We start from the raw sequence: 24,707 nt of genomic DNA, 5'->3' as shown, positions 1-24,707 counted from the left end.
CTTGTAAGGGTCGCTCCCTATAAGCCGGCACTCCGGAGATGGCCTACGCGATATTATGCTCGTCCGTGCGGGATTGGGTGCCAAAGTGAATTACCGTGGGGAGTGTATACTACACGGTGCCATTAGGCGCGGCGCAAGCCGAACTACCTTATGTAGGTCCTTACGAATTGAGCAATGAAACTAAATTATGTTAACAAAATAGTCACTACTAGATAGTGTACATTCATTGAGATGATATAGGATGCTTACTCTTATGAAGTAGTTTATTTATTTGTTGCATAATGTTAATTGCATTGGAGGCATAGTAGTTCTACTGTTTACTAGTTGCTTGTTATTCATATCATGTTATAGTTATACATGTTTAATATTTATGCCTCATTAGCCTAGTGGTGTAATTTACTGAGGTCGGCGGCTTATCCACTTGGAACTATTGATTAATAGTTCTCATATCCTATTTGTTGTTGTTTTATTTACAGAGCCATCCACAGCGGGAGAGGCTAGGGACGGCGGCAAGGGAGTCGCGTCTAGCTAGGCATAGCTCAAAGTCCCGCTAGGTGATCACCTCTCCTTTTGGACGAGTTGGCAAGGTTGATGTACTACTTGTATAGAGACTACCACTTGTATATAGTTGTTCTTTGAGACCTCATGATGTATGAACTATTTTAGGAGTTGTATTTATAGTTTTATACTCTTCTTTTTAGTTGCTTTTAGTGTATCTTGTATGTCTTATGCTATGATTCTTGCTAGTGGTACTATTGACGTGATATTTCTAGCATGTTTTATAGACGCTTTGTATATGCTGGGTATACGGTGGATCTGTAGCGTACCGGGTGGGCTTCCGCTGAACCCCGGGCGTGACATGATCAAATTGTAATTAACGAAATTTGGCCGCAATCTGGGTTCATCATGTCGGCGAGGAGGTCATCGGCGGTTGTGGAGAGGACCTCGGAGACATGAGAGAACGAGGCATATGGAGAGGGTAGCATTCACGTACGATGTCGAGTTTGTCGGGAGTACAGTGCGATGGTCGTTGCGCTAGGACGCGTACCTGTGGTCGGAAGGCGGCGCAAGCGTGCACTGGCTATCGACACTCATGTCGCTCGCGGTTATGGCGATGTTGGCCACCATCGCAGTGGCCATCATGCTCCAGATTGTCCTACGGTAGTGAAGGACGACGAGTCCTCTATATGGAAGCTCGTCATAGGGGACGCCTTCTATCCGCCGAGGTAGCTCCTCCAGCTCTGCGTGTTCGTCAGAGAGGGTGGAGACGGCAGAGGGGAGGCGGTGGAAGCGGAAGAGGAGAATGGCTAAGATTTTCGAGGCTGGGAGGGGAGAAGAAAAGGGAAGAGAGGGCACAACGGGTTGTGCGGAGAAAGTGAGAAGAGGGCAAGATGGTGGAGGAGCGCGATGAGCATCGATTTTTTTTACGCTGCTCTGATCTCTTTTTTATTTTTGTCCAATATTACGCTAGAAACTCTATATTACATAATAAATATTTTACTCAGTTGGGCTGTCCAAACGGGCCAGTTAAAAAAAAAAAAATAGAACTTTTCAAAAGGTGTTTCCCAAAAAGGCCCTAATAATAGTATAAGATATCCAATAAAAATAGAATTATAGTATAGTACAGTGGTATAGTGTAGTGTGTTAAGCCAAACTTAAATCAACATACAACCATTACGAGAGAGAGAGAGAGAGAGAGAGAGCTCAATAAGGCGGCGCGGAATTGGCGGGAAGAGAGACCGTACTCTTTTTTTTTCCTTATTTATTTATTTATTTATTTCTAAATACGCCTCGGATTTGCTTCGAACTATATAAACCCTACGCTTACTTGTCGCGCATACACTTCCCCCATTTTCCCGACCCCGAGCACAAGCACCGCGTATTCCGCATACCTTTTATATATATATATATATTCTAATATACCCTTGTCTCTCCCCTCTAACCCTTGGCCCTCTTCGACCTCTCCCGATCGATCGATCGATCCATTGATCCGTACCGAACCCTCGCTGAGCCCATATTCGTCGCTTTTCTGCGTGCCCTAGAGACCGGCCATGGCGAAATCGGCCAAGTTCGAGGAGTTCTCTGAGGAGGAGGAGCCCTCGAACGCGGGATCGATGTCCTCCTCCTCCGAGGAGGAGGAGGATGAGGAGGAGGAGGAGGAAGCGAAGAACGGGGCCGGGGCGAACCAGGAGGGGGAGGAGGAGGTGGACGAGGAGGAGATCGAGGCCGTGGCGAGGTCGGTGGGCCCCGACGACGACGACGACGCCGGGGACGGCGATTCGCAGTCGACGGAGGACGACGAGGCCGTCGCGGGGGCGAAGAGCGACGGCGATGAGGAGGTGAGGAAACGGTTTTGGAGATCTAGGGTTTCCAAAATGTAACCTTGTTTCCAGGGTTTTGATGGCTTTTGAGCAACGCTGAAGATATTTAGGGTTTCCGAAATGTAATCTTGTTTCCAGGGTTTTGATGGCTTTTGAGCAACGCTGAAGATATTTAGGGTTTCAAAAATGCTTTATATATACATATATTTTAACTATTAGTATCTTCTTTTTGTTTGGTGAATGCATTGAGAACATGAAGGGTTATTGATCGTTCTTCTTTGATTTTGGTGCTTTATACTGCTTTGCTAGGGTTTATTAGAATTTTTTTTTTTTTTTTTGGTTTCTGCGTTTTTAGGGTTAGTTCAGCTTGTTTGAAGGTAGAGGTGCTTCTGGTTTCGTTGTTACATCTCGTATTAATGCTTATCTAATATGGTTGCTGAGACTCTTTGGAACAATATTCCTATCTGATTCGTTGAACCAGTTTATGGTTTCTTCACCCTCCTGCTAAATTTTTTTTAAAAAATAGCCTTTTTTTTTACTTTATAAACTGATAGAGTGGTATTTTCTGGTAGTTATTATTAGATAGCAAAGCGTGCGCGATGAAGTGTGAAAATTTTATCCACCCTCACGATGCATTTCCTTGATTGCATGTGCAGGCAGAGGAAGCATCAGCAAGTGTGGAAGTTGGAAAGCGCGAGAGAGCTAGGCTCAAAGAGCTCCAGAAACTGAAGAAGCAGAAAATTCAAGAAATATTAGACACACAAAATGCTACTATAGATGCTGACATGGTTTGTGAATACTAGGAACAGAACACTGCAGATTGATATATTACTTAAATCATATATAGCTGTCTTGCATCTCTTTGTACACTTCCTCTTCAATTTTGCGATTTTTCTCTCTATGTTTCTGCATTGTCTTGTATGGTACTTGAGAGAAACTGTTTTGACAGAATAACAAGGGGAAGGGTCGGCTAAAGTATCTCCTGCAACAGACTGAAATATTTGCTCATTTTGCAAAAGGAAGTCAATCTGCTGAAGAGAAGAAGCCAAGAGGAAGGTACTTCTGTGCAATATATTGCTCTATAATGAACTTGGTTCTTTCTATTTTTAGGTCAGATTCTGTTGTAGGTATAGTATTTTTGTCAGATAGAACTCACAGGTGATGAAGACATAATTGCACACTTCATTATGTCTCAGCATTGGTTTTAATGCAATTTTTTTACGCCTTCCTCGTGAAAGTGATTCATCTGGTTTAATAACAGTGACAACGTAGTAAGCTCAGTTTGTTCAACTGGTGCAAATCGCGTGAGTTATGTAATTGTCTGCACATTTATGCTGCTTACCTAGACATGCCTTATTGGCATTGCATTTTAAGCATAGGTACAAGTTTGGATGAAGAACTGGTTACATCCACGTATGCATTTATTTGTCTTGTAAACATGTTAATCTTCGATTATGGTTGGAGCCAGGATTGTTTGCTTGTCAAGATGAGATAATCAGGATCTCATACCTTATATTTGTGCCGTAGATGTTTTAGGAGGATGAGTTGTGTGTTTAGCTGTTGAAGAAATGACATCGTTCTATGCATGTATATGCCACACTTTCCTAACATATTCTGTCTGATACTCTAAATGATGTGGAGAATCATTTTATTATGGCCATCAGTACAGAATTTGATTCTTATATTTCTGGCTTTACTTCGGTTCCTTCGTTTGTAACTTTTATTCTCATCTTGTGAGTCGAATGTTTCAGCGGCCATAATTGATTGTCACAAATTTTGTAGGGGCCGCCATGCATCTAAAGTTACAGAGGAAGAGGAAGATGAAGAATGCCTTAAGGAGGAAGAAGATGCCTTGGCAGGTGCAGGAGGCACACGATTAGTATCACAACCATCTTGTAAGCTTAATTCTGCTCGTGGATATTCATTTTGTCTTTCAGTGTTTGCAGTTTTCTGACATACTCGGATGTCTAGTAGCAAAAGTTTTACTTGCAGTGAAACATTGCCTTGTAACAGGGCTTTTTTGCTTAACATTTTTTGAAGAAAGGTTTACTACTGCTGTTAAATGACATTAGTTCTGAATTTTTTTATGCAAAAGTGTACCTGACATTAAGAACTATTAGAATAAACATTCAAAGCCTACTCATTGGAAGGCTCCTTTTTCTTTGATATATTTGATTTTTCTTTTTTTTAATGGATGTTAAAAATAAACATTGTTGAATTTTGGGAAAGCTCTAAAATCATGAGCTTTCTCTCATGGGATTGTATGGAGCTAGAGTATGATGTGTGGATCAATTAGATGACTTATACATGTTGCTTGTTTTCGTTTTTTTTTAAAATGTTCTTAATATTCAAAAGAACATGAGAAAATTTCCTCCGCATTATGTCATTGATATTTTTTTTGATGATTAATTGCTTCAGGTTTCCATAGAAATCCTTGGATGGAACTTTTGTGAGTCAATAAGCAGGCTAATGTAGATAAGAAGATTTACGGATTTATCCCAAATCAAAGGATTATTGTTGTTTGTTGATTCTTTTCAGTTTCTTCTTTACCTGCAGTTTGTCATATAATGGGCTAGATTACCCTTTGTGCTGAAAACAAGGAGATATAGGGTTCCTAACTTATCTGATCTCTCAGTGCAGATGTTGAACTTGTTGCACAACAGCAGTTGCTTTTTTGGATATTCAGTTTTGTTGTTTATTTTGAGATCAATTAGTTACAAAATATTGCCTTGTTTAATATATTGGTTTCGCAGATTTCCTGAAAGTCCCTTCCTTCAATTGTTTAGGAACCTAAGAAGTATGTGTCTTGCTTATGCTTTATTTCCAGGCATCCAAGGAAAAATGAGGGATTATCAGTTAGCTGGACTTAACTGGCTTATAAGATTGTATGAGAATGGTATCAATGGGATACTTGCTGATGAGATGGTATGTTAAAAAATTCAGTTGTTTTTCCTGTGATAAACTTTTGAGCTGGTTTTCCTTGTGCGCTTAAATGCATTGCAGTTAATGCTTTCTTAACTTATAAGTGATACGCTATGCATCTTGAAATTTTCATGTTATAGTGATGTTCACTTTATACCAGGCAATGTTGTTTCCTGCTTATTTGACAGCTCCTTTTTCTTTTTCTTTTTTTTGAACTTTAGGGTCTTGGGAAAACCCTGCAAACTATCTCGTTATTGGGCTATTTGCATGAATTCAGAGGAATTACTGGCCCGCACATGGTGGTAGCACCAAAGTCTACTCTTGGCAATTGGATGAAGGAGATTCGACGCTTTTGTCCAGTTTTACGGGCTGTCAAGTTCTTAGGAAATCCAGAAGAGAGGGTCAGCCACGAGCCTTACTGTTTAGCCGTATTCACTTGGTGTATACAGTTTTTATATTCCCTATTTGATCTTTTCATTTTTAATTCTTTGCAGGCATACATAAGGGATAATTTGTTAGTGCCTGGGAAATTTGATGTCTGTGTCACTAGCTTTGAGATGGCGATTAAAGAAAAGACTGCATTAAGGCGGTTTAGCTGGCGCTATGTTATTATTGATGAAGCTCATCGGATTAAAAACGAAAATTCTCTTCTCTCCAAGACAATGAGACTCTATCATACCAATTATCGCCTTCTTATCACTGGCACGCCTCTTCAGGTCTGTTGGGCATCATATTTTTTTATTTTTATATTTGGCCTGTTGTTTATCTAGATTCTTCTGGTAGGAACCTAGATTGGCTATTCAGTTGCAACAGTTGCTATCCACTTTGTTTTTAAATAGTTTTGTGTGTTGTAATCACTGATTCCCTGTAGAATGTTCACATCAAGTGCTGCTTTGACATGGCTGAGTACTATCAGCAAGGTGCCATCATTTTCATGTTTTTGATCATTGAAGGGATTATGTTTTTCATGAAAAAAAGTATGAGTTTTTGAAAGTATTCTGAGTGTTTGATTGTGGGATGAAGCAGCAACAATGCTTTATATCAAGGATTTAAGTGTCGTGGCATGGGGTTGTGCCGGAAACTTGCCGACACAGTACGGCATGGTGCGTGCCGGGCCGTGCCGATGCGTGCCGATGCGTGTCGGGTCACAGAAAATTCATGTGTGCGGATGCATAATAGCATGGAATGTTTATTTTCTTTAGCAACAAAATATTCTAACTATTTATTATGTATTTTTATCAAATCTTTTGAACTTTATTGAGAAAATTACTTACTAATTTACAGAATAGAGGGTTTTGAGCCGTGCCATCGGCACGGGGGTTGTATCGTGCCGATATCTTGTTGATATGATACGGCATGGTAGATACGGCCCGTGATGGCCACTAAAATCCGTGCTTTATATCCTCACTCAACTCCCAAAGACAATAGATTTATGAACTATTCCCACCTGGAACTGGGAGGGGAAGCGATCCCTATAGTTGAGTTGATAATTGCAATATCCTATTGATAGATTCTATGCTTTTATTCCAGCTAAATGCAATGAGTATAAATCTCAAAACTGTAGTTCTGATTTGGAATATTTTTTTTTACTATCCATTGGAAGGAAAATTTCAAACTAAAGACTGCCTGAGCTTATTTAAGATAGGAGTCAATTGTAGTATGCCTAGCTGCACTAGCGCAGATTAGATATGCCAGCATCCCATTGACCCTGTACGTGACCACTGGCATTAAGATGCATGCAGCCCCCGGCACGAAGGGTCAATGGTTCTTACCAATACAGTGTTCCAGTTATATTCCTTGATAAATAATTAAGTAAAAGTCATTTAGAATAAACACACAGCTCATTCGGGAAGACTTGCATTTAAGTTGCTTATGTAGGTAATTTTCTAGTTGTCAACTACATAATATAGAAGTGCCACTTTTTTACACCACAAAGGGGTTATAGGGCTGATAATTTCGTGCAACCACTCTTGATACTTATATAATTCTAGGATATATAACGTGCAATTTTGAGACTTGAGATCGCCTTAATTTGCATCATATGTTTTAAATTTCTTAAGCCAGAACTTTATAGTTACTCGGATCACAAAAATTTTATTTAATCTTCCTATAAGCAAGTATATCAGTTAGAATATTTGCTGTATTGCAGAACAATCTTCATGAGCTATGGTCCCTTCTCAACTTTCTGCTTCCTGAAATATTTAGCTCTGCTGAGACCTTCGATGAGTGGTTTCAAATTTCTGGGGAAAATGATCAGCAGGAGGTTGTTCAGCAGCTTCACAAGGTAGGAATCTGAAGAGCGTCCGTGCTTTTGTCATCAAAATCTTCATTGCTGAAATCACCTAATAAAATCTATGTCTGCAAATAATGTGTTAAGGTTCTTCGCCCATTTCTTCTGCGAAGGCTTAAATCTGATGTCGAGAAAGGCTTGCCACCCAAAAAGGAAACCATACTTAAAGTTGGGATGTCTCAGTTGCAAAAGCATTATTATAGAGCTCTTCTTCAAAAAGATCTGGAAGTCATTAATGCTGGTGGTGAGCGAAAGCGTCTTTTAAACATTGCCATGCAGCTGAGGAAGTGTTGTAACCATCCATATTTATTCCAAGGCGCTGAACCTGGCCCGCCTTATACAACAGGGGAACATCTAATTACTAACGCAGGTATTATGTTGTTTTGGCATATCTGTTAACAGTTTTTTTAAATACACTTACTTTGTTAACCCTGGGAAGTTCTCAATTTATATTAGATTCATGCAAAACCTTAACTTTCTTATATGCCCTTTAATAACCTGGCTTCTTGTATTAATAATTTTACTTTGAAAAATGTCTCTTTCAAAATGTTTTTTTCTGATAGAAACCAACTTATGCCGGTGACTTACAATTATTGCCAACTTAAGGTAAGTGTATTTTTGTACGGAACTATTCCTTTTAGGGGTGTATGTGAAAATTTAGTTTGTACAGTAGAATATATTCGTTAACACATTATTATGCAATGGTGAACAATAGTTTCCCTTATTTAATTTGGGCTAATCCTTGCTTTAATGTGGCCTTTGTCCTCAGGAAAAATGGTTCTTCTTGATAAATTGCTTCCCAAGCTCAAAGAGCGTGACTCCAGAGTTTTAATCTTCTCACAGGTCCTTACTGGTCCACTTCCAAAGCCTCTTGTTATGAATGCTTTAGAGAAGAGTCTAACTTACTTTATTAAGTAGACAAGAACTGAGATCTTTAATGAGATGAGAGCTCATAAAATTAGTATCTTGCAATATCAACGATATGAATTTATTTTCTTGAACTGCTATGTCGTCTTGTCCATGCTTATTTCTTGCACTAATTACAATTTATATGTTGTTGCCAATTATTCAGATGACTAGGCTGCTGGACATTTTAGAGGATTATCTCTTGTATCGAGGGTACCAATATTGCCGTATTGATGGAAATACTGGTGGAGAAGATCGTGATGCTTCCATTGATGCCTTCAACAAGCCAGGAAGTGAGAAGTTCATATTCTTGCTTTCAACTAGAGCAGGTGGGCTGGGTATCAATCTTGCCACTGCTGATGTTGTCATTCTTTATGATAGTGACTGGTAATTTCTTTACTTGCCTGTTATCTTTCTTCAATTGGTGCCCAGAGATGTTGGATTTTACTCTCTTGCATGTGCTTTCAGGAACCCACAAGTTGACTTGCAAGCGCAAGATCGTGCTCATAGAATTGGCCAAAAGAAAGAAGTTCAAGTATTTCGGTTTTGTACTGAGGTTAGTTTCTTCTTTCAGAAAACTAGCTTTGAGAGCTAGTTACCAGAATTCTTGTTTTGAAGATAATATGAAAAAAGAGAAAGAAAGATATTTTTCTAGTTTTATGGAGTCTGCTAAAATTGTGTTACAATTTACAGTATACAATTGAGGAAAAAGTGATTGAGAGAGCATATAAGAAGCTTGCTCTTGATGCTTTGGTTATTCAACAAGGTCGATTGGCAGAGCAGAAAAGTAAGCATTCTGTTCAATGCTTGTTATGCTTATCCTTATATAATTTCCATTGACTAGTATCCTAATAATCATGCTTTGATAATTATAATTATTTCATTTTATGCAGCTGTAAACAAAGATGAGCTATTGCAAATGGTCAGATTTGGTGCTGAGATGGTATTCAGTTCCAAGGACAGCACAATAACAGATGAGGATATTGACCGAATTATAGCCAAAGGTGAAGAGGCAACAGCAGAGCTTGATGCAAAAATGAAGAAATTTACTGAAGATGCCATCAAATTCAAAATGGATGATAGTATGTTCAGCTCTTTTTTCCCTTTAAATGTTTTCCATGTCATTGGTAGGCTAAGATCCAACTTATAACATGATATGCTTTATGTTTTTCTTGCAGCTGCTGAATTGTATGATTTTGATGACGAGAAGGTATTGTCACATATCCAGCATTTGAGGACTGTTACGTCCACAATTTGGATTTACTTTGTTTGCCTACTGCGAAATAACCACATCTAATTGGTTTTATCTGGTGCTGATACTTGCTATATCTGGATTTGCTTGATTGAAGGAGGAGAACAAGCTAGATTTTAAGAAGCTTGTTAGTGAGAACTGGATTGAACCACCTAAAAGGGAAAGAAAGCGGAAGTATGATCATCTTAATTGCTAAAGTTTGTTTTCATATGTGATTTTTCTCATTGAATCTAACTTTAATTGTATTTGTAGCTACTCAGAGTCAGATTACTTCAAGCAAGCACTTCGTCATGGTGGACCAGCAAAGCCCAGGGAACCACGTATTCCTCGGATGCCTCAGTTGTAAGTTTTCTTCCATTTCTTTTTTCCCAATACCATTTTGGTTTTATAGAGTTTATCTCTACTATCAAGGGAAAAACAAGAGCATCAGTGAACCTTGATTTTTGTTATTTTTACCTTTCAGGCATGATTTTCAATTCTTTAACACCCAACGATTGAGCGAGTTATATGAAAAAGAAGTTCGGTATCTTATGGTATGTTAGATAGCTAGTTACGTCTTTACTTTTATGATGGTTTGGTTTATTACAGTGCTTAAACTTTTTGCTATCGTAGCAGCAAACTCATCAAAGAAACCAAGCGAAAGACACTATTGCTGATGGAGATGAGCCGGAAGGTACTTAGACCATAGGACATTCATTTGCTTTTGCTGAAACTTGCTGCTAATTGATGGTAATAATTTTTTTCCCCAGATGTTGGTGAACCATTGACTGCTGAGGAGCAGGAAGAAAAAGAACAGTTGTTGGAAGAGGTGAGGCTGCTATTAGTTGGAGAATGTATACGAAGACCACCTTAAGGGCGTGTTTGGTTCGCCTTTTCTTCACCCTAGAATCGGAATCGGAATGGACGAAGCCGTTTGTCTGTGTTTGATATGCGGGATTCCCATTCCCATTCTGATTTCCGGGTGAATGGGAATCTCCCGAATTACCCCTTTTTCCAATCCGGCCTAGGAGGCGGGATTGGAAATTGAATCCGGGCGGAATGGATTTGTTTGGATTAAATTTAACTTTTTTAAGTTTGTTTTTTAATTAAAACAAAAATTTAAGTTTAAAAATTATATTTATAAATTTTAATTTTAATTTGAACTTAAATTAAAAATTAAAATTCAATCAAGCATTTCGAATCTAATTTATAAATTTGAATTTGAATTTAAATTAATTTAAAATCTAAAGTTTTATTCAAATTTTATTTAAAATTTAAAATTTAAATTAAATTTATGGATTCAAATTGAAATTTAAATTACAATTTTAAGTTTGAATTTGAATATCAAAATTTAGTTTTATATTTTGAATTATCCGTTCAATCTCAAATTTTAATTTTTTTTAAAAAAAATATTTAAAAGTTTGACCCATATTTTTAATATTTTATTTTCAGTTTGAATTTAAAGTAATATATTATAAAGATAAAATTGACATATTAATTTGATTACGTTTCTAATATCTATCTGAACCAAACACCGACAATGGGACTGTATTTCGATTACGATTCAGGTGGCGAACCAAATAGAATGAGGTAATGAATCATAACGATTCCGTTTCCAGCTTATTCTCATTCTGATTCCGATGCTGATTCCGACTTCGAACCAAACACACCCTAACTGTAGTTCATTATGAAAAGCCCCCAGCTTTATGTTTTTTTTTTTTTAAACTGACACCCCCTGATCATTAACATGTTTTGATTCGAGTAGTTCCTTCAGTTGAAATTTGGGAATCTATTAAAATTGATAACTCCTTTAGTTAGCATTGCTAAATGTGAAAGGAATCTGCAGTTCCATCAATTTAGCCAGAGTTTTTAAATTTTAACAGAATTACCACTAAATCTAATTGAAGCCTCATAGAATTTAATGCAACCCTCAAGTAAATTAATGGAGATTAATATTTAAGTGTTGAGGCACGGTATGTCACCAATCCATGGTTGGCATGACATGGCATGGTGCCCTGCTGGCTTGTGAATGTGCCCTGGTGCTGGTGAAGGGCCCTCAATTGGAATGCGTCGCAAGCTCTGGCATGGTCCTTTTTTGCCTTATTGGTCCAAAAGAAGGTTTCATAATTTTGTTTCTTGTGAGATAACAGTAGTAGCTGGGTATAGTCTTAATACATACAACTTCACATTATTAGTATTACTTAGTACCGATATGAAGCACAATATTGTATTTCCATCTTGGTGGATGGACGATTGCTTGTTTCCAAATGGATTGCTGGAATGGGTTGTGTAAGGCATGCCTTCATCCCTCAATACAAAGGTTGACTTTGGAACTCTGATAAAGATACTGAGATAGCTGAACTCGCTTAATTTGCACAGAAAAACCTTAAAAATGTTGTTCTTCTGTGGAAAAGAGCTTGAATCCTCCATGGAAACCCATGGAGAATGTCAATCCCTTATAGATCTAGTAGATTTCTCTTAGATTCACATCAGTTGTCAAAATTTTTACATCCAAACAATTAGGACGGGTTACCATGCTCACTAGTTTGCTGCACGGCTCAGCGCACTCTGGCTCGTATTTCTGTGACAGAAAGAGTACAAATCAAAATAAGCAAAAGTTGAGGGGATCAATTTGTTTTAAAATGGCCTATAATTGGGTTGGTCTCTGTAAATTTATGACTTCATTAGATTATCCGAGTTCATCTTATTTTTCTTCTGACTTTTATTGACGTGAGCGTAGGGATTTTCGACATGGACGAGGAGAGACTTCAATACATTCATACGAGCATGCGAAAAATTTGGTCGGAATGATATAAAAGGTATAGCTTCTGATATGGAGGGGAAATCAGAAGAAGAAGTCGAAAGATATGCTAAAGTTTTCAAAGAGAGATACAAGGAATTGAATGGTACGCTTTTGTTCAAATCTTCAAATTTGTGCTTAATGAGTGAATATTAAAACTTGCTTCCTGCAGAATTTGCTTAGCATTTCAATTTTAGTATCCGGTAAAATATTGTGTTTGACATTGCATCAGACTGGGATCGAATCATCAAGAATATTGAGAGAGGGGAAGCAAGAATCTCTCGGAAAGATGAGATAATGAGAGCAATTGCAAAAAAGCTGGACCGGTACAAGAACCCATGGTTGGAATTGAAAATTCAATATGGTCAGAATAAAGGAAAGCTGTACAATGAAGAATGTGATCGTTTCATGGTATTCTATGTTCTGATATTCACTCTGCTTTTTTATTTAAGGAGAATAAATTTATTGGCATTACTTGATGAATAGTGCATTTTGAAATGAGTATTTGAAATTCGGTTTTGCTTCCTAATCTTAAAGCATATTTAAAATAGGTACTCAGATATAAAAGTTTTGACTTTTCTACTATACAAAATTTTTAACATTTTCAACAGTGTTCTGCAGTCTAGCGGGTTTATCTGTTTCTCGATGGAATATTGTACAATTTTTTCAATGGAAACGTTTGAAGTTCTGATGGAACTTCGGAAATTTCTGATATGAAAGCAATGAAATGTCGGTAGTAAATTTAACTTCTAAAGTTCAAATACCCATTCAAAAATGCACTAGAGTCAGAGCAAGGCCTTTTACCCTTTTCTCAAGCGCCTTTTGACATTTAATTGATTAATGTTGATCGACAAATTCAGTTATGCATGGTCCACAAACTTGGTTATGGGAATTGGGATGAGCTCAAAGCTGCATTCAGGACATCGCCGCTGTTTAGGTTCGACTGGTTTGTGAAGTCGCGAACGACTCAAGAGTTAGCTAGACGATGTGATACTCTCATCCGGCTTGTGGAGAAGGAGAATCAAGAATACGATGAGCGAGAGAGACAAGCTCGGAAAGATAAAAAACTTGCGAAGGTTTTTATTTTCTTTTTCTCTTTTGCCTTGTTTTTGCTTGTTGATGGATCCTATACCATGCTTCATGAAGTAATGATTATACAATTGTAAATCTTTCCTTATTTATCTTATAATAGTTTTAGTTCTTTGCTTCTGATCTTCTTTTCTGTCTATAATATTCTTTGGTAATACTTTCCCGGAAACCAAGTACCTATCTAAGGCATGAATAATAGATGACTAACTCATGTTTCTGCTCTTTTTGTTATGGCTTTTAGAACCTGACACCATCAAAGCGGTCCATGGCGAAGGCACCAGCTCTTGAGACCCCTGCATTGAATTCATTCAAGAGGCGGAAGCAATCGTCCATGGACGACTATGTCGGCTCAGTAAGTCTTCATTACCACTATGTGGAAATATTGCCTTGAAATCGTTTTATGGTCTTGGTATATCTGACGTTACTTAAAGCTAAGTTTCACTAATTAGGATTAATTAAAGCTTTTCTATGCCTAAATCTTTTGATCATTCCTTTTCTGAAATTTTTATGTTGTGTGTCACTGTAGTGGCATGTTTTAAAGTTTATATCCACCACCACCGCCCTTGTTACTGTTGTTTATTTTAACCCTTAAAGCCGATGATGGTACCGATTTTGCCCTTTTTATGTGCTGTTCTAAAATAATAGTAGTCAGTCTCTGTATTGCTGAAATGGCTGCTTTTATCTAAAATTACTGTTTATAGTAAGGCTGAAGTCCTTCATAAATCTGGAAACAGTTCTCTGTTTAGAGCAATGCTAGGTGTACGCCCCTGGGCTAGGTGGACATCTTACACCCCTCTTGCCCGAGGGCTCTCACTCTCTGCTTGTCTTATCGGCTTTTGTTTTTATTTTTATTTTTATTTTTATTTTTTTATAAAAAACCAAAACCCAATTTGGATTTTTGTCCACTCTGGGAAGGAAGGGTTGTAAATCTAGATTTACGCATGTAAGTAGGTGTACACTGTACAGGTAGAATTTGCCCTCTTTTTAACGGATAGCAGTAAAAATGAATGGGGAAAATAATGGTTGTTGTCTTCTAAAAGAACTTTTTAACTAATATGGCTCGGTTTAGATAATTTTGAGAAAAGGTTTGTAAGACGCTTTGATTTTTGAAACAGAAGGAGATGTCGGAAGTATTATGGTATTTATTTACACTGAAAAGTTTTTGGGGAATGCTATTTATATCAAGGTTATATCTGGGCTAGCAGCAACATGAGTTTGGTGCCGCCCGTAGGCGTTCTAGAGTCTGTTCATTTTGTGAGCAACAAAATATTCATACTCTACAGCCTCCATTGGTATCATTGCCGATTTTCTTTCTTATATTTTGCTGAACAGAATTTTCTTGCGTGACTGAATGGCCGATAACTTGCAAGTTATACATCCATGGTGTTTGGTTGGCAGCAAAAAAAACCAAACATTATAGCAATTTTTTTTTTTTTTAAAAAAAAGCTGCTTTGTTGTGTTTTTGATGGAGATGCCAAGAGGCATCCAGCTTGGGTTGCATCACAAAGTGTAATTACAAGCAGAAGAAAAGAGAACCCATTTAATGTGGCACTCAGCTACATGAAACTTGTGCTCTGGAAAACAAAAAAAGAATGCAACCATGATACCAAATGATAGGCAATTATAGTTCTTGTCTTTTTACTCTATACTATACCATTCGCTGCGCATAATAAAAAGAAGAAACCTAGAACAATGATGATATGCTGCACCGATCCCTAAATTTAAGAAAAAAAGTAATTGTTCTATTTTTCTTTTTCTTTTTTTTCTCAGGGAAGACGAAGGAGATGATTTTAAGGCTGAGGGGAGGACCTCTTATTATTTCACGTGATGACAGACACTTCTATGATGTGCTTTGTCTTAGTAGTCGCTGTGAAGAGTTTGGGGGCCTGAGTATTCGGGGGACTCTTATTCCATCCTGCGGGATGAGGATGGTGCTTCATTTTTGTCTCCATTCTAAAGTTATTAGCAAAAGCTCTTTCTATGTTGTATTTTCCCTTATTGAATGCACTCTGTAGCTGACTAGTAGTTACTATGCCTGCGCGCATGCCGTCGCGGGAGAACTTCTAGTGTAGGAATGCCAATTGCAGTGGAAAATTGGCTGATCACTTAACTGTATTTCCGGAAATGCATCTTCAATACAATCATTATATGCTTAGGAATCTCTCTTTGTCCGGCGTGTTCGAAATCTTGCAGAAAAATATCGTCGACCTGGTGGTAGGAGTAATGTTCTTGCAGTTAAGCAGAAGTGCCGTTTTCGCATTCTCATTAAGAGATGAATATCTGCTTCGGCTACTATCTCTCCCTGCTAGGCCAAAGTAGGGTTTGGAAATTTATAGAGAATGTTTTGGTGTGATCATATATTGAGTTACTACAACTCGTGTTTGTGCGCATGACTTAAACGTAATCACCATGTTGTATCGTGTCAACAAGATGTCGACACGGTCGGTATAGCTTCCGACTTTATGGCATGGTTTAAAATTCTCTGTTCTTTAAATTAGTCAGTAATTGAGGGCCTCTGTGCAGCAGACAAGAAACTTAAGCCACGCCGACGTATTCTATGAATGATCTGTGTACTAGAGGGTTGTGAATAGTGAACAAAGGGTTGGCCTAGATTAGATAATAGATTAGATTTTTACTTGAATCTCGTCGCCCGTTGAACCTCCATTGGAGCAGCATTCCAAACTTTACTACTGGAGTTTGCTGCTGGGGATTACCATGCAGATGCGTGTAATATTGAAAGATTTTAGGGACTCATATGCAAAAAAATTCAGGAGCTTAATTTTGAAAGGGCCAATAATTGTTGGATCTTCAAACAGGTTCACCTTTTTTTAATTTTTTTTTTGGTTCATTTTCCTATATCCTTATAAAGCCTGTCGCCGACCTAGCAATTTTTGTACACAATGTTAGTTCTTTGTAGCATCGAAAAACAAAAAATCTGAGCATTTGTAGCAGCTTAGTTTGTACCGAGGATTTACGCATCCATCGGCATAGACATTGCTAACCATGAGGTGCCGTGCCAATAAAATATTTGATACGATACAATACGATCTTCGTATTGATGATATGTTTCAAAATTATGTTTTCTTTAAAATTAACGAGTAGTTATTTCAATGAAGTGCAAAAAATTTAATAAAAATATTATAAACAATTAAAATATATTGGTATAGAAGAATACCAATACTTCATGATAATGTATCTAGGCGCACTTTTCTTTTTTTTTTTAAACGGCTTGCATTGAAACAGCAGAGCACAACGCGCAGTATACTGTAACATACCAACAAGTTTTTTGGCACGATTCCGTATGGCGACATTTAAATTCTTAGCGTGTACTATTATTAATGGTATACTATCTAATTTGAAAGGTCATTATCCATTCAAGATCGTGAGAGCCTATTCTTCTGAAGGTTTTGAGCAATACTTTTATACGAACTCTAGTCTTTTTCTATAATAAAATCAAAAGCACTAAATTGGAGTTTTAACTTTGAGACCGAGAATCTCTTTTTTGCTTCTCATTGGCAACAAAAGCTTTATATTTTTTCTATTTATCAAACGCTATGCTAAAAATTGCTACTACGCGGAAACAAAAAAAGAAAAGAAGAAAAAGAGAGAGAGAGGCCAAACAATCTCCAAAGGAGGGTCTCAAAAGCTTTTAGGGTGAGTTTGGTTCACAGTATTTTATAAAATGCTTAGAAATGAGACGTCAGAATTATGAAATCCCATATTTTTTTTTTTTATCATAGGAATCTAAGGTGGCACCAATTAAAATTTTCGTGGTATTTATAATCCCTTAACAGGTTGGATTTGAAAACCCACCTTTTCTTTTGGTATTTTTCTTTTTTTCCCGAACAATATAATATATTTTCATGCATTATAGTATATGTACGAAGCAAAAATATTCCCATAATATCTTCAATATGTATTCTAAAATATGTGGCAAATAAAAATATTCCCACGATATAGAAATCCTATCAATGCAGTGTTTGATGCTTACAGTAATCCTGGTTTCCAAGTATCCCTATCCATCAGCTTCTGAAATCACATGAAAGTTCTACAATAGCAGTTCTGCAATCAAGACTCGCAGCGATTCTCTGAATAAGGAGGGGCATCTTCTCAGAGATTGGAAATTATACCCATTACTGAAAGCAAGCGCAAGTGCTTTTCGTCCCAAATGCAAATGCGCATTTCATTCGCAGCATGATCGGACCAAAGCGCAGACCAGCACTGTTTGTGTTCATGTATTCTACTACTACTACTACTACTACTACTACTCTTTCAACTGATTTTTCTCTCGTATTTAAATGACTTACCAACAAGATTCACTCAAAAAGGGAAGAAAAGCAATCTGAGAATGTAAACGCAAATTTTTGATGTACCAGATTTAGTTTTGGGTCACAGAGAAACTGAGAACGCAATCCGTGAGGATGATTCCTAGCAAACCAATTCCAGGTTACAGACAAAAGTAAAAAAAAAAAAAAAAGTCAATAAATCGAGTTCATCCACGTGCCAATTTCACACCACCTCCTTTCTTTCTGACTATACGGCGTTGCCTCCTGAAAAAAAAAAAGAAAAAAAGGAAAAAAAAAACTTGGGCTGTAGCAGATGTGCGCACCCGCAAGAGAGATTGAAATGAATCGAATCACACGATGTTTGCGAAGAACTGAAGCGAGCTAATGGGGCGTCTCGGACGGCGGCGGAGCGGAGATAGTTCGCGTGTTGTAGGATCGACAGTGGCTGCATTTGTGGCCGACGATGTGGAACAGGGCTTGTGATACTTTGTTGCAGTCGTTGCAGAGTATCCATACCACCTGCAAATACTCGAATAGAACTTATGGCTTTGTTAGACGAAGATTTTCAGTCGTCTTTTTATTTGGTTTTTATCTCAGTTTGTTCTCAGATACCTTTTTTTTTTTTCAAAAAAATTTGTTTGGAAGACTATATCTATTTATATTATTTTAGGTAAGATCATATCCCAAGAAAATTTAGTTTGGATCACTAGAGTTGTTATATTGGCTATGTTGCATCTTTTGCCTTCTCAAATGGATCGTTCTAAAGTGAGTCCACCCTAAAGAAACATTCATTTAGGAGTGAATCCTAATTATCTTTCCTCATCTTTTTAATTTTTCTTCTTTTAAAGTTTTTACAAATTTTCCTGCTATTCTATCCAATTTTTGTAATTTGAATAATAATTTCTGGTTTTTTCATTCGATAAATTTCTAGAAAATAAAAAAATATATATATAGAAAAATTCAGAAATTCCCAAAAAATTTTGCGAAAATTTCAAATCCAATTTTGCAGTCCGCCAAAATGTAGGACACTCTAATTCGTCCCTGCATCACTATGCCAGAGAATGCAACATATATATGTATACTAACTTCTGGGGTGTTGAAAATTGAGGTGATTATTACACATTAAGCATAACAAATCGACCAGTAAAAGAGAGTCATAAAACACATACCTTGTACATGTAATCTGCAGGCATGATTGTTGCAGCTATCTGCAAAAGAAAAATCTCAATTGTTGACTATCCAGTAAACTTGATTCAAGAACCTATGCCTATACAAAAAAGTGAAAAAGAAGAGAGCAGCACTACGGGCAAAGTGCAAACGAGAGAGAGAGAGAGAGAGAGAGAGAGAGAGAGAGCCTTCTAAGGTAGACGCTATTCTAAAATGCGGTCTATGCGCTTGCTTACGCAGCCACATATGCGGTGCGGTTGGTGAACCGCCTCGCATATTGACTAGGCGGTCAATATGCAGTGTTGCAGGTGCATATCCCACATATGTGCTCGCATACTTTTTGTAAGTCCTTATAAGGAGGTTATATACTATGTCGGGCTTCAGGCATGTTGAGACCTTGTACCCATTTGATATTTATACTTAAGTCATTTGAAGATAGAAGAAAAACAAAGAAGCGTAAGTCATTCATGTCTAATGATTATGCATCTCAATATTAATTCATATTTTCATAATCAGTACATATTATTTGCCTAAATATTTTACCGTGTTGATTTGTTGGATGAGTATCAATACAGTCAATTACTATTAAAGCAAAGTATTGTTATTCATCGTGCTTTTTTAGCTAGTTTTTAGTGCAATTATCTAGTCCTAATTTTGAAGGCATTATGATATTTTTCTTGTAATTATATATTTTTTAATACTTCAATAGGTAAATAGCATATTTGCTCGCATATGAAGCGCATACTGACTATGCGGTATGCCGTGGGTCAACCGCCCACATATCATACTGCATGCCGCTTTTGAAAACATTGGAGGTCGATGAGAGTGTTACACTTTATTTGCGAGAAAAAGAGAGTTAGCGATAACATTCTAATACCTTCAGTATGCCCTTCATTTATGCAAAAATAGAGACTTACGGTAAAGATTTACCTAATACCTTTGGAATTGGTCATGCATACTTTAGTTTCAATTGATTTTAAGTTGTAGGTTGCATTTAAATTTGAGTATTTGACTATGAGGGGGCATTTGGGTTGATGAAGTTGTGATCGGTCATAAATCAAATTTATTAAGAATAGAAACATTAGTCTCGCCATCCATCATGAAAACACCGAGAAGGTCCGAGAGGTAGTGATGGGTTCAAATTTTTGAAAATAAATTCCCTTTGAAATGGCCCCGCAGTCTTTTGTCGAAAGACCCAAAACCTAGCCTACGACTAGACTACAAATCTCCCAAGCATTAAGCCAATTGATGGTAGGACCAATAGTTACACTCTCACCAAACTTGATTTTCAACCGATTACAGTTAAGCTGTTCTAAACGACCGGCGATCACAAAGGTAGGTAGACCAATTAAGGTGCCTAGGCAAAAGGAAAGCGGTTAGGCACTCACCGAGAATCAAAACCACTAAGGTCCGCAATATCTTGTGGTTTTGACACGCTTGCGGTTGCTGCATGGTTCGCGGTTCGTTAGAGTTGATAATATCCCTATTCCCTACTCACCTCCTCTCCCCTGTATACATACCATCTGTTTTTCCACTATGTTCCTACCAGACTATCCTCTTACCCCATGACCTCTATTGCAGTAAGCACATGTACCTCCTACATCTCTGTTGTAGTGAGCACTCCTTGGTTCAGGCTGAATTATCCACCAACCTGAGTCACTTTGGTTGATCTGGTTTAGTTTTATCAGTAATTCGGTTCAATTCGCTTTTGTGAACTGATAAATAAACAAACTGAAATGGTAATAGTTTGATACAACTTAGCACTCAAATGCTTTCCAAGATCCATCACATAATATACATGTCAGTGTAATAAGAGCTTTGTACCAAAACAGAACAAACCAACTAGATCAAACCGATTTATTTTGGTTCAGTTAACCTTGCATATCAGTTTCATTAGGTTTACAAAAACCTCTTTAAAACGTAACAAAACTGACCACCGCACATCCCCTACGTTTCTCCCTACTTCCCCTCTGCCCCCTCAGTCCTGACTGATGCCAAGGGACTGATCTATCTAAGTCTATTTGTCCTCATGTAGCCAAGGGACTAAGCCATTATACCCTAAGCAGAACCAGGTATTTACCATAGTGCTTGCTCAGGAGCCTAGTAATATGTTATAATAACATCCTCAAGAGGGGTCCTCATAGATGCCGAATTGTTACAAGACCTCAAAAACATTGCTAGAAGTCACCAAACTGACTTAGCACTTATATATAAAGTGGAGTTAGAATACTATTGATAGTATTCTAATAGTGTTTACTGTCAATTTTTTGATCATTAGATGCCTAGGGTTTAGTGGGGTTGGCTGAAGAGTAGTAATTTAAGGGTGAAAAAGTTGACAGTAAATACTATTCATATACTAACAATAGTATACTAGCTCAACTCTCTCTCTCTCTCTCTCTCTCTCTCTCTCTCTCTCTCTCTCTATATATATATATATATATATATATATAGAAAGAGACTCCAGCTGGGGTGCGTCCAATAGCACCAACCACTTGGTGCTACCAACTTTCCACTATTAGAACTAACCTTTTGACTATTTTTATCCTTTGGATCATATTATTATTATTCCATCAACCACCACTAAATCCTAGGGGGATCACTATCATCCTAGCCCCACAACCTTTTATCTAGTGGCTGAACATCCACAAGCACCAATGATTTAGTGCTATCTAAAGAAACTGTTCTGTCTAGTGCTGCTCCTAGAATTCCTTTTCTATTATTTGAAAAGAAAAACCTCAATTAAAATAAATCTAATCTGTCTAAAATTTTTATCTCAAATACAAGCAAACAATAAATAATGCATTCAATGGGATGATATATTAGATTATCAATGGAAAGAAAATTTGTATAGATTGATATTGTATAAAAATTCTATACAAGATTTTCAGTCATACCTCCTCATCCAATTTCCTCCAATGCTTTGACATGTCGTATATTGACTTGGAGCATATTGGACACGTCAATCTTTTAAAATCCACAGAATCAACGAATAGTTAGAATGGAAGAAATGGGGGAAAAGAAAAATCAAAAGCAAGTTTTAACAATCAAAACACCAATAAGTAAAAAAGGAGGGGGCTTACTGAGAATGTGCCACCATCTCATGAAGACATTCACCATGAATGGTATGCCCACATTTTAGAACCCTAGTCTCTTTGAGAGAGTCAAAAAGATACTGCAGAAGAGGTTCACTATTAAGTCAGGTCTATCTACAGAAAAGTAGAAGCATGTGTTGAACCGAATACATACCTCATAACAAATCGGGCAATTTTGCCTCATTGAGTTCTCCACGCATAAATGCTTTTCACGCAACTCAATTGAGTAGCAAGATCCTGTTGTTTCATTGCTTATGCATTCAGTACAAGTTGCACATAAAAATAATGGGAGAACAAATATTTAATTAGGTAATCTAACAGATATTGCAATCACATCATGACATGCACAGAGAAGCAAGTAAGCAGCACTTGCAATTGTTAGTGTGAAATAGCATGGTCCAATGCAAATGATGAATCAAGATCACGTCATCTGCCATCTCTACTCATATTTAACAAAGAGATAACAAGCATGTTTAACTGAATATCTTTTAATCTTATAGCACTTTTCGGGAGCTAGAACACATAGCACCCATATAACTTTGCTAGATATCCATGAAAGAACACAAGAGTCGAGAAAAACAAAAGTAAGAATAAGGTCCTCGAGTAAATCTACAAACTTCCCCACATATTTCCCCCGCCCCCGACAACAACCAAGGAAAAAAAAAGCGGAAAAATGTAACTAAGGCTTAAGGGTGCGTTTGGTTCGAGTTATCCTGGCAGAATTATAGGCAATCTTACCAGGATTACTGTATTTGCTTCATCCGCTATGTAATCTAGTCGTTAATATAGCATTACAAATCGAGCAGGATTACACCAAAAATATTAACGAGAGGGGGGTCGTGTATCTTGCATTACTGAAAACCGGTAATACTGCATATTATATAAAATGACAATTTTACCCCTCTAACTCCCGAAACCCTTTCAATATGTCATTTTAAAAAATTTAATTTAAAATTTTGAATTGTCAACTTTTAAATTTAAAATTTAAAATTTAAATTTGTAAACTTCAAATTTAAAATTTAAAATTTAAATTTTAATATAAATTCTAAATTTTAAATTTCAAATTCTAAATTCTAAATGTCAAATTTAAATTTTAAATTTTAAATTTTAAATTTAAAAGTTGACAATTCAAAATCTAAAATTTCAAATTTGAAATTTGAAATTTAAAATCTAAAATTTAAAATTTAAAAAATTTAAAATTTGAAGTTTAAAAATTTAGATTTTAAATTTCAAATTCTAAATTATTTTAATTTCTGAATTTTAAATTTAGATTTTTAATTTTTAATTTTATATTTATATTTATATTTATATTTATATTTTGGATTTTAAATTTATAAATTTTATATTTATATTTAAATTAAAATATTAAATATATATTTTTGTTAAAATTTAAAATTTAAAAAATTAAATTATTTAAAATAAAATTTAGTAAAAAAATATTATTTGTAAACGGTAAGAAAAAAAAGTTTACAAAATATGGTTAAGGGCAATTTTGGAATAGACTATACTTTATTGTCTAGATTACTGAATTTTATAGATAGAACCAAACATATTAATGCTATAACCACTGCAATCCAGCATTATATTACTGTATTAAACCAAACGCGCTAATGCAACATAAGTAGTAATCTCTTTTAGAAATTCAAGATACCTGGATATATCGAAATACTCTGTAATATTATATAACTTGAACCAAACGCACCCTAAAAGCTATTATACATTGGTAATCAAGTTACGACATATTGCAAAGGAGAACATCGATATTTGAGTTGTTTGGTAAGTCTAGCATCATAGCACGTAACCACTCAGAACAGCAAACAAGGAAACCTATATTGTCCCTAAAAAGAATTTCATAAAGCATGAAGCAGTGGTGGTGGTTGTGGTGGTGATAGTAATAGTAGTGGGGATGGAGCGGTGGAGATAGTACAAGCACTAGTGCTAATGCTAGTACTAGTGCTATTAGCCATTACTGCTGATAGCAATAAAAATAAAAACAGAAATAACAACAATATATTAACAACAAATAAAAATACAATAATAACTACAGTATTATTAGTAAGATACTACGAGCTTCCAGCAACAATAGTGTCCATCTGTTTGATAAAAACCTGAACTCTAAGCTAGCCAACAGTACATGCTGATGCAACTTAAGCTAATAGCAAGTCATATCTCTTAAGCAAGACAAAGCAAGTGGTTCCAGGAGGATTGTGCTGCCAACTTGTCTCAGGTCCATAAATAAAAAATCTCGTCTGATATAATAACATCAAGGAGTGTGTACCAAATGCATTTGGAGCAAAAAATTTTCCCAAGGGAAAAAAATACCAAAGCAAATTAGCAAACTTGTATTGTTTATTTTCCACATAATTCTTCTCACCAGCAACACTCTTGGAGGGGAATAGTTTGACAACACATTAGACTGGTCTAAGATGAAACAACGTATAACCAATCCTAACATAAGAAATTTTGTTTACTTTTAAAAGTGAAACCAAAAACCGTCAACAGGGTAACATTAAACATATTAAAGGGGTGTTAAAAGCAAATACCACATTTTTGGCAATGAAAGTACTTCTCTCTGCCTCCAACTCTAGTTCAATAAAGAATAA

General features: G+C 36.6%; 2 protein-coding genes across 3 annotated transcripts in view; one reads left to right on the top strand and one right to left on the bottom strand.

The window, feature by feature from the left end:
- On the top strand, window positions 1,845–15,720 carry LOC109727950 (probable chromatin-remodeling complex ATPase chain). 2 transcript variants are annotated; one of them, XM_020258185.1, is made up of 25 exons: window positions 1,845–2,339; window positions 2,978–3,109; window positions 3,271–3,377; window positions 4,104–4,216; window positions 5,149–5,246; window positions 5,465–5,644; window positions 5,738–5,959; window positions 7,393–7,527; window positions 7,621–7,903; window positions 8,303–8,376; window positions 8,606–8,826; window positions 8,908–8,995; window positions 9,133–9,226; window positions 9,333–9,521; window positions 9,618–9,649; window positions 9,789–9,865; window positions 9,944–10,033; window positions 10,155–10,224; window positions 10,307–10,364; window positions 10,441–10,499; window positions 12,411–12,576; window positions 12,703–12,881; window positions 13,331–13,546; window positions 13,801–13,911; window positions 15,330–15,720. In XM_020258185.1, the coding sequence occupies exons 1-25, from the start codon at window positions 2,052–2,054 to the stop codon at window positions 15,345–15,347; spliced, it is 3,300 nt and encodes a 1,099-aa protein (XP_020113774.1). In that variant the 5' UTR covers window positions 1,845–2,051; the 3' UTR covers window positions 15,348–15,720. The 2 variants fall into 2 exon arrangements, with proteins under 2 accessions (XP_020113774.1, XP_020113773.1); XM_020258184.1 differs by having other exon boundaries at window positions 10,304–10,364.
- LOC109728182 (E3 ubiquitin-protein ligase MIEL1-like) overlaps window positions 17,903–24,707 on the bottom strand; it is a gene marked incomplete at its 5' end in the record, with an annotated part of 7,373 nt that continues 568 nt past the window's right edge. Inside the window, 6 exon segments of the mRNA XM_020258530.1 lie at window positions 17,903–18,364; window positions 19,015–19,053; window positions 21,907–21,976; window positions 22,093–22,184; window positions 22,259–22,341; window positions 24,648–24,688. Coding sequence (XP_020114119.1) covers window positions 18,227–18,364; window positions 19,015–19,053; window positions 21,907–21,976; window positions 22,093–22,184; window positions 22,259–22,341; window positions 24,648–24,688 — 463 coding nt within the window.

Source organism: Ananas comosus, linkage group 23 (genome assembly GCF_001540865.1).
Source record: "Ananas comosus cultivar F153 linkage group 23, ASM154086v1, whole genome shotgun sequence".
Taxonomy (NCBI): domain Eukaryota; kingdom Viridiplantae; phylum Streptophyta; class Magnoliopsida; order Poales; family Bromeliaceae; genus Ananas; species Ananas comosus.
Note: the sequence above shows the minus strand (reverse complement) of the source record. Positions and strands in the feature narration are given on the sequence as shown.

Coding starts and splice junctions, on each gene's coding strand:
- LOC109727950 (XM_020258184.1), top strand. CDS start 2,052: ATGGCGAAATCGGCCAAGTTCGAGGAGTTCTCTGAGGAGGAGGAGCCC. Junction 10,034..10,154: donor ATTCCTCGGATGCCTCAGTT/GTAAGTTTTCTT, acceptor TTTACCTTTCAG/GCATGATTTTCAATTCTTTA. Junction 13,547..13,800: donor AAGATAAAAAACTTGCGAAG/GTTTTTATTTTC, acceptor TATGGCTTTTAG/AACCTGACACCATCAAAGCG.